Source organism: Eschscholzia californica, unplaced genomic scaffold, assembly GCF_041429995.1.
Source record: "Eschscholzia californica isolate CP2 unplaced genomic scaffold, dmEscCali1.0.p SCAF_4, whole genome shotgun sequence".
Taxonomy (NCBI): domain Eukaryota; kingdom Viridiplantae; phylum Streptophyta; class Magnoliopsida; order Ranunculales; family Papaveraceae; genus Eschscholzia; species Eschscholzia californica.
In genome coordinates, this window is record NW_028238461.1 from 1104112 (window position 1) to 1117836 (window position 13725).

The 13725-nt window shown below is 37.5% G+C and overlaps 4 protein-coding genes and 1 non-coding gene across 7 annotated transcripts; 3 read left to right on the forward strand and 2 right to left on the reverse strand.

Moving 5' to 3' along the window:
• Window position 1: 1 nt before the first annotated feature.
• On the reverse strand, window positions 2-1765 carry LOC147541282 (putative methyltransferase At1g29790). Its single transcript, XM_086633826.1, has one exon. It carries the CDS (start codon window positions 1572-1574, stop codon window positions 318-320), a length of 1257 nt encoding a protein of 418 aa, XP_086489952.1. The 5' UTR covers window positions 1575-1765; the 3' UTR covers window positions 2-317.
• Window positions 1766-2924: 1159 nt separating this feature from the next.
• Window positions 2925-6119, reverse strand: LOC147541283 (ATP synthase E chain). Its single transcript, XM_086633828.1, has 3 exons — window positions 5868-6119; window positions 5715-5780; window positions 2925-3214 (listed from the first exon to the last, which is right to left on the reverse strand). Exons 1-3 carry the CDS (start codon window positions 5913-5915, stop codon window positions 3167-3169), a joined length of 162 nt encoding a protein of 53 aa, XP_086489954.1. The 5' UTR covers window positions 5916-6119; the 3' UTR covers window positions 2925-3166.
• Window positions 5908-8059, forward strand: LOC147541284 (peptidyl-prolyl cis-trans isomerase Pin1-like). Its single transcript, XM_086633827.1, has 2 exons — window positions 5908-6514; window positions 7662-8059. The coding sequence occupies exons 1-2, from the start codon at window positions 6283-6285 to the stop codon at window positions 7784-7786; spliced, it is 357 nt and encodes a 118-aa protein (XP_086489953.1). The 5' UTR covers window positions 5908-6282; the 3' UTR covers window positions 7787-8059.
• A 150-nt stretch (window positions 8060-8209) lies between these two features.
• On the forward strand, window positions 8210-8439 carry LOC147541285 (RNase MRP). Its single transcript, XR_015224470.1, has one exon.
• A 504-nt stretch (window positions 8440-8943) lies between these two features.
• On the forward strand, window positions 8944-13064 carry LOC147541286 (TLD-domain containing nucleolar protein). Of its 3 annotated transcripts, none has more exons than XM_086633830.1 (8): window positions 8944-9846; window positions 9926-10531; window positions 10719-10903; window positions 11111-11349; window positions 11432-11628; window positions 12259-12384; window positions 12484-12602; window positions 12859-13064. In XM_086633830.1, the coding sequence occupies exons 1-7, from the start codon at window positions 9694-9696 to the stop codon at window positions 12580-12582; spliced, it is 1605 nt and encodes a 534-aa protein (XP_086489956.1). In that variant the 5' UTR covers window positions 8944-9693; the 3' UTR covers window positions 12583-12602; window positions 12859-13064. The 3 variants fall into 3 exon arrangements, with proteins under 3 accessions (XP_086489956.1, XP_086489957.1, XP_086489958.1); XM_086633831.1 differs by having other exon boundaries at window positions 8973-9846; window positions 12665-13064; XM_086633832.1 differs by having other exon boundaries at window positions 8973-9846; window positions 12798-13064.
• Window positions 13065-13725: the final 661 nt, after the last annotated feature.

Sequence of the window (13725 nt, forward strand, 5' to 3'; positions counted from 1 at the left end):
GTTGGATCGGAATAATTTTATTTTAATATGAATTAACATATACAAACTATTGGACATAGAAACTATTGAATATGTTACTTGCAGGTGGTTCTGGTTCTCAAATATCTGAGCAGACTTTTCTTTTCTCAGGCATTGAAACCATGGAATTCATTTTCCTATCTAAACAATTACAAAATGCAAACTTTTCCAGCACTGTCTCTTCACAGTATGGAAAAGAAGAACTTATTCTTCATATGATATAAAACTGCGTCTAGATTTCATCAATATGAATTCGAAATGATTTTCAATGGAATTCATACCGAAAATCTCTGAAGTTATTAGAATCTTACTGGTTTTTGCAGGATAGCTGATAAGTAAATGTTGGATTTACCTTTCTGATTTTCATCTACTTTTTCTCCTACTACCCATTTCAATTTCTTGTATCCAAATTGATCAACCATCTCTGTTATAATTCTTTTATGTTCATTATCTGCACAATAGATATTCTCCATCCATAACAAACCTCCTACCCGTAAAACTCTATCGATATCAAACATCAAGAACTCCATTTTCTCTTGATTATTTCCATCTCCTAACTCATTACTCGCATGAACTAAATCGAAGACATTATCGTAAAATGGGAACCTATGATTTGAACTGAAAAACAGAGGAAGAAGGCCTCTTGCAGCAATGAATTCGTTAAATGGCGCGTCTAAATTCATTGTAGAAGTTATGACAGTCACGTTTCTCTCAGCCATTCTTGCAGCAAAATTTCCAGACCCACCTCCAATATCGAATCCTATTCTAGTTTTACCACTTCCCATACTCAAAACATCATCGATAAGAAAATCGTTCTTACTTTTAGCCTTCATAATCCTCTGTTTTTCGTACCCATTCGTTAAATCGAAACAACCATCACAATTTTTTCCAATTTTCTTACCATTTAAACAATCAAAATTCTTGCAACCAAGTCCAGTCCAGGTAAGAATGCTAGAATTTACAGGTTTCCAAAGTGAAAGAGGAAAAGGAGAGAGATTTACCTTTCGAATTGACTTCGTTAAGCAACGTCTTCTTGGTAAAGGCTCACAACCTCTCAAAATTAACTTGTCAGGAAGGTTAGGATCGTCGGGGCAACTTCCACCTACCTTATAATCCATGAATTGAGACAAGAAACTCATAGATTTATGACAAGAATGTCCGACGGACGAAACCATTTCAGTGATCCCTGTTCTTGAATCTTTACCAAGTGGAAGTGGGTGGTATTGTAGAAAGAGTTTAAGCTCATTTACTACATTTGGTTTCAAAGTATCGATGTTTTCATATCCTAGAAGTTCTTTTTGTAAATGGGTAAGTTTCTTTTTAGATGAATTGATCTCTCTCAGAATCAAAGAGACTTGTTCAGAGAGAATAGACACATCAGTGGAAATGTGGTTGTTGTTGTTTTTGTTTGGAGTTGAAGTGAAGGCATAAAAAGCAAAAAGATTAGTTGTGAGAACAGAGAAAAGCATAACAAAATTGAGAAGTGAAGAACAGAGAGATGTTCTCTTCTTATATCTAGCTGTTCCATGTTCAAGTCTTAGAGATACAGACCCCATCTTAGTATAGATATATATAGAGAGAGAGGGTTTAAGAGAGAGAAAGAGAGAGATGGGAAGGAAGGAAGGAAGGAAGCATATAAGGAGGAAGAAGAAGAAGAAGAATGGATGATGAAATAATGGAAAGTGGGAAAAGGGGGTTTGAAAAAAAGAACCCGTGAAGTAGAGAGAGACATGGTGGATGTGGACATGGAAAATGGTGTAATTAAGGATGGAGTCAAATAAATAGTGGTTACAAATCAAACTTTTCTTTTGTCGGTGGTGGATGGGAATTGTCCTTCTACCTTACTTAGACTAGTATTATTATTTACAAAGGAAGTAGTACATAAAATACAATACCTTACTACTCTGCAACAAAAAGAAAAGAACTTACTAATGCGATGACGTGAATTATTCAAGCTCGGCCTCAGTGCGTCCTACTTGTGTCGTGTTTTAAGCCATCTATCCATCCTTGCTTCATCTACCATTCCAGAAAATCCATTTTTGATATGCCCGCTGCTTCGTCCAAAATGATTGACAATCCATCCTATCTTAATCTGGGGTCATACCCTCTTGGACTTTCAATCTAATTTATTATCTGTTTTTTAGAATTCTTCACTGGGCTTTCAATGGGGCCATGCCTTGGATTTCAATCCGAGATCATCCCTTGGGGTTAGTTCATTCTCTTGGTTAGTTGATCTCTTGCTTAGTTTATTTCATTTACTGCCCCGTTAACAAGACCAAAACTGCAAAAGAGATTTGCCTCCCTCCTTTGACATCAGATCTTAACATCCGGGTGGGCAGCCAGCCTCCGGTCCGGGGGTAGTCAACCAGAACATTCACTACATCCTCATCGATAATTTGGCCAAGTGGTCAAGGTAGGACTATGTTGAGCGGACATGGAGCGTGATTCCATATCTCTTCTCGCACATGTCCTGTAATCAGACCTTATTTGCTTTTAGTTTTTTAAGACCACCTTTTAGTAGAAAAAAAAAGCAATTACAACTTAAGTCTAAATATAATCTATGGAGTTATACCGAGCCCAACCAAAAAGTCTTAATATTTGCTAAGTTTGAGTTAGCACTCACTCATAAACCCTAAATGCCATACAGTACCACTCGTCGCATTCACAATGGGACACCATTTTTTGTTGAACAGTTGAATACTAGTACAATGTTTTACTTGGGAAAAAGAACAAATTACCTATTTGAACAAATAGTTGGAACACAACATGTGCCATCAGTCATCCTTAGTTGGGTCCATATAGTTAGTGTGGATCATGGGAGGGACCATTATATATATATATATCATTGCCCTTGGAAGACATTTCACTATCATAATGATACTGCCACCCGAAAATATGGTCCCAAATTTTCCAAAATAAATTTTCCACTAACTCTTTTTAATTGAAAATAAATTAAGACATAAGCATGTGACGAAAAACAATTTATTCTCTAACTAATGAACTCCAAACAATTGGAGAATTTATCAATTAAAATTTTGAAAAGAAAAAAAAATTGTATTTTGTTAACTGAAACAAAGATGATCATTACGGGTCTGTGTTTTGATTCATTATTTAGAACAGAAATCGATTACGATGCCTACATTTTTCCTTAGTGATGAGCAGCAGCGTCCACTTTCTTATGTGATTTCGATGTTGCCTGTCACAGAAAACAAAGCAGACTCATTAACTATAAAGCAATGAATTAGATTGACCTTAAGAGTCAAGACTTGAAGAACAATTTAAGAAATGTTATGAAAAGGATGGAGATATAGAAATACAAACTAGCAGCTGACAACATCGAAACAACAGAAAAAAAAAGGCAAGGGGTCTATCTTGTTTTATCATTCAATCTCATATTCAGCTTATGCAGGTGATCTAGAGGTGAATCGGCCAAAGATAGAATTGCCAAATCGGATGCAACTAAAAACAGAATTGCAAAAGATTCTCAACAAGGTGAAAATTACGGAAATTTTGTTCGAGGAAATTCAGGGCCGAGCCTCACAGGCTTTCAAAACTTACGTGCACTAGAGGTCGTATCAGTTAAAGTAAATCTAATAAAGTTTAAGCTATGGGAAATGTGGATTTGGAATCTCGACTAAGAAGTTAAATTCAGAATTGGGTCGAGATCAGCCAAGGGTAACTAGGCCAAGTCATGATGATATGCAAATTAGGTTCAAACTTTGAGCATATAAAGGCACATTAGTTTTTATGTAAATTTCATGCATATACTTCAAAATGAGTAAGCCTGAGTTTTATAAAATTATATAAGTTCTTTTATGTATTTGTCACATAATCATCAAAATACACAGTCAATTTCACGTGAAACAACGAAAAATGAGGAAAAAATGAAAGATGGAAAGAATAAAAGCGAAGCAGAAAATAGTAAAATTAGGAAAGAAACAAGTGAAGAAGGAAATAAAGACAAAGAACATCAAACATGAAAGAAGAAAAGAAAAAAAAGGAAAATATTAGTCTAGAAGGAAAGAAAAAAACAAAAAGAAAGTGGAGAAGGGAAGAATATAAAGAAAAACAAACAAACAAAGAAAAAAGGACGAGGAACAAGTTGAGAGGGAGAAACAAGGAGTTTCACCCCAACTGGGCAGCTCGATGAGTCACAATGACTCGGAACTCGGCCGAGTCAACTTAGTTACTTGGCGAAACCCTAGAAGCGGAAACTCGGCCAGGATCGCTGATTGCTTAGTCCCGAGTTACTCGGCCGATTCAGACTGTTTAGGATCTCAATTTGTAAGAAAGAAAAAAAAATGTTCATTGAGATCACAGATTCAATCATTTAGTCGAGCACTATTTGTTACATAAATGAACAACTGGCAAGGGTATAATGAGTAGATGACATGAACCATGATTATAAACAACAGGTGCAGATTGTGCCACACCTTCAAATGTTTCCTCCTATAGAGAACAAAATAGCTTCACAATTCACACACCAAATTCTAGTGTTACTACCTAATAGTTAACCCTGGTCAGAAGCTGCTAAATATAAACTCTGAAAGGGTCGGACATGAAACTGTGGCAGAGAACCAACTATTTGCTTTAGTCATTCCAAATTCGGTTCATAGAAATTTACTTCAAAAGATGAAAACGACTCTTTATACTATGAGAAAGTACATTTGAAAATGCGGTTGATATAGGAACTAGGAACTGTGCGCTTTTTACTCCCACCCAGTCTTGCTATTTTGTTATCAAGTACTATCAAAATATTATAAAGACAAAAGAACATCAAAACTGGGTTCATAAATAGATAGCAGGCTATTAGATTTATGAAATAGGACATAAGCTCGTAACTTTCATCCGAGTCAGAATGTAATGTCAAACTTCGAAGTCAAGAATTTCATCCCAAATTAGCAATAGAAATGAAAACTAGATCATGCAACCGCTTTTGGGAAACAAGAAAATTTTCTAGGGTACAAAATTGTGGGTGGAAATTTTTGGCAAATCTTTTTGTTTCCTCCAAATCTCCACCACCATTTCTCCACGTTGGCAAGGGTCGTCGGCTGACGATCTTTAATATTTTATCTTCAGATCATTCTCTCACCACCTCCGACCACCACCACCTCCGACCACCACCACCATTTCTCTCCTCCTTTTCTTCTTCCATCTCTCTTTCTCCTTCTCCCTCTCTCTCTAATTGTTCCGTCGAAAGGGAGGGCCCCCTTGGCCAGAACGCTGATTGGGTTTGGGAAGGAAAGCCCCCCAAATCAGTGACCGCGTTAAGGCGAAGGGGACTTTGCAAGAACAAATAGAGGGAGATAGTGGGAGGGGAGAGAGAGAAGAGGGAGAAGAAAGAGATGGAGAAGAGAGAAATGATAGTGGTGCCCAGAGGTGGTGGTGGCCGGAATTGGTGGTTGGAGATGAGGAAGAAGATAAAGTTTGGTCGTCCCCGAAAGTTCGACAAAACCCACAGTTTCCTTCAAAATTTTGTACACACGAAAATTTTCTTGTTTGCCCCAAAGGCCTACATGAAATACAAGTTCTAAGCACATTCCTAATCATGATTTGATCAATACTAAGGTTTATCAAATTCAATGATGAAATATGCAACAAAAATTAAAACTTGAGAAACAGATCTAATTAGATTTTCGTTAATATACTTGTAATTAAATATCAAAGTCAAAAATAAGTTCGATTGTGAGAAATACCTTGAGATACTTTAGCTTCATAGCTCCGTAAACGGTTCCAATGGTGAATGCAGAAACCCTAGCTACCTGTTGAAATCATAAAAGACGATACAAATAAATGGATGAGTGAAGGACCTCAAAACATAAGTCAGATTGAAATGTACGGATTATTACCAAAGCTAGAGTGCTGGTTCCGGAGTATGGTCCAGGAGGAAGCGCCATTAGAGCAGAGAAGCTTCGTCTGAAGAATGAGAGGATTTTCTAGAGAGAGAAAGACGAAGAGAGAAACGACCTAGTTTTGCTAAAGGCTTGATTTCACTTTGCTTTGTCAGGTGAAGGCCCAATCCAAGCCCGAGACCAAGCCCGAGCCCATCCGGGAAGATAGAGTTTTAGTGAGAGAAAGCTAGTTGAGTGCCGTCGTCTCTCAGTGCGCGAACAGTCTAGAGAGAGAGAGAGAGAGATTAAAAATCTGGAGAGGGAGAAAAGTGCGAAAATAGAGGAAGATCGGAAAAGGAAGAAAACTTCGATCTCATCAGATCGAAGAGAGAAAGAGAAAGAAAAGGAGAAACATAGGAGGAAGAAATCAAAAATGAGTTCAAATCAAGTTAAAGCTTCTCACATCTTGATTAAGCACCAAGGTTCAAGAAGAAAAGCTTCATGGAAAGATCCAGAAGGTCGTATTATTAACAATACCACCAAAGAGAGTGCTATCGATCAACTCAAAACCCTAAAAGAAGATATCATTACTGGAAAAGCTAAGTTTGGAGATATCGCTTCTCGTCACTCTGATTGCAGCTCCGCCAAACGCGGTGGCGATTTAGGTCAGCATCTCTCTCTCTCTCGCTCTCTCCATCTAGGGTTTGTGCTTGAGAAATGAAAGTATGAAACTCTATTGAGCTAAATAGGTTAAATTTGATGCCCTGTGTTTGTGAAAATGTGTTTGTCTGTAGAAATGATAAAAAAAAAAAAGGATGTGAATTTGAGGTTTAATTGATCTTTGAATATGATTTTGTTATTAAGATTCAACAAAATGCTTAATGAAAATGTTTTGGTTTAGGTTTATCGACTAGATTTCTCATGATTTCTTAACTTGAATGCACAATTATTAGAACTTGTTCACCTTAAAAGAATGAGATGATTTATGTAATTCTTGCCATAAGCCATAAAACGAGTTTCATTGCTTTGATTTGTTCATCTTAAAAATTGTAGGTACTGCTGGAATTTAATCAAATTCCTATAAATGATACCCCAGCGCTTGACACCATTGTTTTCCATCCATATTTGGAAAGACTTTACCATAATGTAGGATTTTATCAATAGGAACATTTGTTGTTCCTATATTTCGAAGCCCTATTTTATGAAGTCCTTGGTACAAAATGAATCACTATGACCCTTGCAAATTAGGTAACATATCGAATAAACCTTAGACATGTTTTGAGCCTCTTGTGGGTGTTTTCTTGGGCTCTCGCCCCAAAAGCTAGGTCAAGAGGTGAGACTAACTCCAACACCTCTTAACCAGTTTTCCACTTGTTAAGCTGATAGTTTGTATGATTTTCATAGCACAAGATCCCCTCCGGAACATGTGGCTGAACCGTCATTTTTGTAGGTTGTCTAAACCTTTTGTAGAGCTCGAATTATTTCACATTTAAGATGTAATACCTTATTGTATATAATCGATTGCTGCCTTTAGGGTAATTTCCTATAAGCCGTCTTGTAATTGAAGTGTCACAAGTGTCTTAGGAATGGGGATATAAGGTTGAGACCTTAGATCAGAGAATGAGGCAGAAGACGTATAGTCAAATGACTAACATTTCAAAGTTAAGGGGATCTAACCATCTAACTAGCTAGGTCGTTTGATTGAAGAAACACTTACTTAGTTTTGCTTCATTTGATATTCTTAGAAGTCCGTAAACAACTGCATTCCTTTGGTTTCATCTGTCTTAATCGTTGTTATTGTAATTGTTGCAGGTCCTTTTGGGCGAGGCCAGATGCAAAAGCCTTTCGAGGAAGCAACTTATGCTCTCAAAGTTGGTGAAATCAGCGACATTGTGGAAACTGACAGTGGCGTTCACATAATCATGAGAACCGGTTGACGATTTCAATCCGAGAGTTGTCAATAAGCTTCTGAAATTTACTTCTCACTTTGATCACTAAAAAGCCGCAATTTCTTTTGCATCTTTTAATTGGTTGGGGTCATCATTATGTACACTTAAATTTCGAAACTCTTGATTCGGTTTCAGACGGAGTTCTGAAATCTTCTCTACCTTTGTGTTTGTTAAATTGTTTTTGGTTTAATAGTTGAAACAGATTTGGTTTTTGAGAACTTGAAAAATCATTAAAGCAAAAAAATGGACAGTTTTCGTTTATCTTTTTTCTCTTTACTCTTCTTTTGAGGTGTGATCTTGGAAACTTTTGAACTAATGGGTTGTTGCGGATGAAGGGTAGTAATAGTCCCACATAGGTAGTGAATACAGTTTTGCTGGTGCTTATAGAGAGGTTAGTGACAACATATCATTCGATTCCACGACGAAGTGAGTGGATTTTAGGATCCAGGAAAGTCCCCCGGCCCATTCCGCAGAGATGCGGGCTCGGGACGAGTAAACTTCGGTCATTGTGGGAATAGTGTGGATGGCTGAGACACGTGTGGAGCCTACCCTGGATTCCTGGCGAAGTACCTTGGCCGAATAATACACAGTTATTCACTTGGTCTGACGACGGACTAACAGGGGATTACGATTGTGGGATCCAACATTTTTGGATGGAAAAATCTGATTTATTTTTCAAGCTCATCACACACAACTCTTCAAGCTAACAAAGGTAGTGCAGCAGACTATCTTCGTTGGTGATCCTTCTAAAATGTCAGATATTTTCTTTCATCCTCTCCTCCAACCGCTACCAATAGTTGACCACCAATAACTAGAAACACGAGTTTCGACAAAGGAGGCTCTCTTCTACACTTGTATAGATAGATAAAATGGCGATATTGGTTGGAGCAAAGGAAGAAGAAAGATGTTATTTGCTAAAGGACTGCGGATGATGACAACCTACTGATGACCCTTATTGACAGCGAAAGAATAAATGGTGGTGGTGGGCTTGGGAAACTAAAATAAAACAAATTCTTTTTTCTATCAAAATTTTTGTACTTCCAAAATTTATTTTGCTTTTCGCTTGGTTTAGATATTTTACACAAAGCCATTGAAGTTGAATACGACAAGAAAACACAACATTGCCCTCATTCTTTTTTTTTGTTAAGAGACATTGCCCTCATTCTACTTTGACAGTTTGCAAAGGTCTGTTAAGAGAAAATCCTTATTGGGACGACAACATCGGCAAGTGCTACCAAAACTGAGGACGGCTTTCCAACGAGGGTAGAAGCCCGCGAGAGGGTCCAGAGCATGGGTGATATATGTATATGGTCAAGTTCGGTAGGAATCGAGACCTTCCAAGAAGCTTGTGGAGCCTTCGCCGAGAATAAAACCCCGTTAATGGAGGCTTGGGCTTGGTGTAGCAAAAATGAAGACAATTTAGCTACCGCGAAGACTTGGGGCATCACAGAAACCCTCATCACTAGTCTTGAACCCTCGATGCAAATCCTTGGCTAAATTCCCCTTTATCTGACACCCAACGAGAATATCTACCGCGGACTTGGAGTCGAGAGAGCGAGACATGAGATATTTGAAGCGGAAAGAGAGAGAGAAAATAAAATTAACGGTTGTCGGAGATGGTCAAGGGCGATAACAATAAAGTATTTCCACAGGACATGTCTCCGATAACCTCCACTTAGAGAGTTAGAGACGGTACCGACAGTGTAACTACTAGTGTTTACGATAACGTGTCACCACTACTATCACGCTCACCGTTTGGGGACTTGAAAGGCCAAATTAGAAAGAAAAAAAATATCTATCCTAATAAGTTTGCCAACAATATAAACTCCCGATTGAAAGCGGGAATTCCTTCTCTCTCTCTCTCTCTTTTTAGAATTTTAACAGAAAACCTAAAAATGGGAGCATCTTCGTCGTCCGATCAGAAAACTCAAGAGCAACAAGAACTTGAATCTCTCGCAACTTCAACTGGAGCACTTCCAATTCTACAAAAATCTTTTTCCAACCTTTCCGATCCTCAATCCAATTCAATTCCAATTCAATCTCTTCAAGTAAGTTCCCTATTCACAAACCCTAATTTCATCCTTTACGCAATTGAGTTAAAATCTTACTTTGTGTTATTAATTTCAGGATTGTTTCAGTTTAAACTTTACAAATCCGACAAGTAAAGGATCATCAGTGCCTGAATGTTTTGACAAGTTATTGAGTAATTTAGGTCAAACAATTGTTAAATTGTTCTTTATAGTTGATGATAAAGATGGAATTAATTGGATTGAGTTCTTAAGAGGTTATATTAAATGTTGTGGAAGAATGTCTTCTTCTGTTTCTCTTAATACTTTGTACAGATTATATGCTTCTACAACTTCAAAAGCGGGGTTCCCTTCAAAATTGGAATTTGAATCAGTAGATGATGATTATAAAATTAGTGGTTGTTTTATGCCAAATGATGTTCTTTTTCTTCTTTGGATTTGTTGGACTATGTCATTCAGTTCGGAAATTTCTAAGAATCAAATAGAATTGGATCTTCCGGATATAACCCATTTGATCTTATCAGCTATTACTTCTTGTACTGAAGTTAGTAAGGATATTGATATATGGAATTGTAGTATTTCGGATTTGGAAGTTCAATTGCCTGCACAGAAGCTTCATACGTGGGCATTGACTGAAACCCCGGGCCTAGGTCATTGCTTTACCCAGTATGTCCATGATAGACTCCAGAGATGTACCATTTCAGAGGTAATACATGCTTTCTTTTGAGAATTCTATAAGTTTAGTATATGTCATTTGCCCAAAATTTTGTTCATTCATTGTATACTAATTACTAGTCTTTTGCTTTGTGTAATTCATTGTGCTTGCTGATCTACTTTGATTTGTTGTCATGTCGAGAAGAGGCGATAACTAACCCTTTATGGAATTTTAACAGGAAGGGAAGAACTCTAGTTTGCCTGTGGGTGACAGCTCCTCGAAGGAGTCACCTAACATGGGTCTCCTTACTTGTGGAAGGGCTTGGGCAATCTCTCTTACCCTTACAAGTAGCTTACGCGAGGAGGTTCTAAAGGCATCCATTCCGAGAGATGGTGTTGAAGAATTGGAAAGTCTTCTTTATCGGTATATTACCTCATTTCCAGGGCTTCTTTAAAGGAACACATGCTCATTACTGCACGCCATTGCTATTTTTGTTGGTCCGAATTTGTAGCATTTTTTCCCTTTAATTCTTCCCCCTATTTGGATCAATTGATTACATATTGAAACGATACTACTAGTCTACTAGATAACTTAATGCAGTACGTTTGTTTTTCGTAATCATCCATGCAGGTCGTCTATTCATGGGAGGGGGTTGAGCAGATTTTGGTCAAATGTTGATGGTTACCATGGGCCTTTGCTACTTTTGATTTCTGCTAGTTCCATAGAAAGCTCTGATGTTGATTCAAGCTCAGGGAGATGGGCCATTGGTGTAGTAACCGGTCAAGGCTTTGAAAATAAAGATGACTTTTATGGAACCTCTGGATATCTATACGCTATAAGCCCGATTTTCCACATTTTCCCACCTCATGGTAGGTTAAACTGTACGTATGCTTTGTAGTTATAACCTTAAGGTCAACTGAACTTATTTAGTTATGTATAAGAAATGCACAGGAAGGGACAAGAACTTTGTATACAGCCACTTGCACCCTAGTGGTAGATATGAAGCACGCCCGAAGCCTGTTGGTATTGCTTTTGGGGGAACTTCTGGAAACGAGAGAATATTTATTGATGAAGATTTTGCCAAAATAACTACTCGTCATCATGCAGTTGACAAAACTTATCGTCATGGTTCCCTTTTTCCCAATCAGGTATGACTGGAGTCGTAGAAACTGAGCTGATGTGGACCTTTGTTCTACAATTACGCTAGTGATTTCTTTGCTTTCTGTATGTTGCTAGTCTTATACTCGCATTTTATCGACCTATTGATTTTTGAAAATGAATATCCAGCAACAAGGGGGTGAATTGACAGTTGTGGGGTACATAGACAAATTACTAGCATAGGTTAATCGAGTAAGCGAATTTAACTGACCATGGACAAAAAGCTATAGTTACAGCTCAAGTTTACCACTTCAAGATCAACAATTGGTGGTGGTGGGGTGTGTGGGTGGGTGTAGAGTTAGTTTTTGTTCATTTGTTTGTAGATGTTTGATTCCTTATTTCTGATGAAAGTACATAAATTTGAAATCTGAATAAGTAAAAGAAAAGATCTAGGATGTCTTAAAAGGTTGAAGACACATATAAACCCTTAAGTTAGTCTATAGTGGCACAAACCACTTATTTAGTAACTTTGGCTAGGTATCCGCTTCAAAGTTGTTTCATCTGTGTTGCTAGTGATAGTAAAGAACAATATGTGATTTATTTTTTTGCTGCTTTTCACTTTTAGCTGCATTATGTGATCTTACAAACATGAAATCTGGATCTGAATTGAAAAATTGCAGGGTTATCTGCCCTCCGAAGCTTCAATTCTAGAGGTGGAAGTATGGGGATTAGGTGGGGAAAAGTTCAAGCAAATGCAGGATTCACACATGAAAAGAGAGAAACTGTTCACTGAGCAGAGGCGAAAGGTCTAATTTAACTTAGACCCAGTGAAATATAGTTGTAACTGCATTGTGATTGGAAAGTGACAAGGGACTAACTGCACTTATACTTGTTTCCTTCTGTAGGTTGATTTGAAAACACTTGGTAATTGGGAAGATTCACCGGAGAGGATGATGATGGATATGGTCTCTGATCCCAACAGACCTCAAAGGGAAGAGCGATAGATTGACCGAGTCCAATTGAGGTAATCTTTTAAATTTTGTTAACTACAAATCTGTTTTCAGCTCAGCTTCTTGCTTCTTTTAGGTGATCAAGAAACTGGTACATACATATATAGGGAAAAGTTGATTAACTGATTCTGGTACTTCTCTATCCTCGGAGAAAACTTAGTAAAACGATTTTGGCGATGGAATGGTTGAGAATGGTGATTTTCTTGCAGATGATGCCAAGTAAAGTGTTTTCGTACGTGTTACAGTCTAACGATATTACACATAATACAGGGGCACATATGGTAGTTGGAATCGTACTCAGCATGAGGAGAAATTACGTTTGTTTAGACATGTTTTTGAGCGTGTATATCGATGTATTGCTGAAGTTGCATCTGAGATTACCAGAGCTAGAATTTGTATTATTACATAAGACTATTGGTAATTATGTTACTGTAAACTAAACTCTCAATTTATTAGAATGATCAATGTTTGGGTTATCATGGTTTTATGTTGTGTTATGTAAAATTTTATAGTCCCACATTGGTGACCGAAAGGGTATTAATAGAAATGATGACTTTCTATCATGAGTGTTGTACGAGTTACAAACTGGCGGTTGATGAAGGATCAAAGAAGCATGTTAATTTTTTTAGTCACGATTTATCTTGTGAGTTCATCCGAAGTAGTGAAGCAAATTACTTCGATCACGATTGAACCAGGTGTTGAGGTTGAAGTAACTATTGCTGATCCGTGAAGAACTTCCTGTTTGGGGTTCAGCAGAAATTGAGATCGAAACATTAGATTTTTCTGTTACCTTGAAGTTCTGTTAACTGTTCATCTTAGGCAGTGATAGTTCTGAAATTTTCAGTGTTAGCGAACGTCTTCAGTTTGTTGCCGATTCTTGAATTTGTAAGAACTACAGAATTGTTCAATATTCCATTTTATATTTGTTGATTCCCATTTGATTTCTGTTACAGATTTTGTGGTATTACGCTTTAAGATATCTGAACATTCACAACCTTGCCCTAACTCAAGTTGCCGTTATTTCAGATGTGATACAGTCTGATCACATTGCCAGGAACACATGAGGTTTTCTCATGCCAACGCGAAAAAGGTGAAGTAATTCAAAAGATTCGGTTACAGATTACTACTTACAGTCAC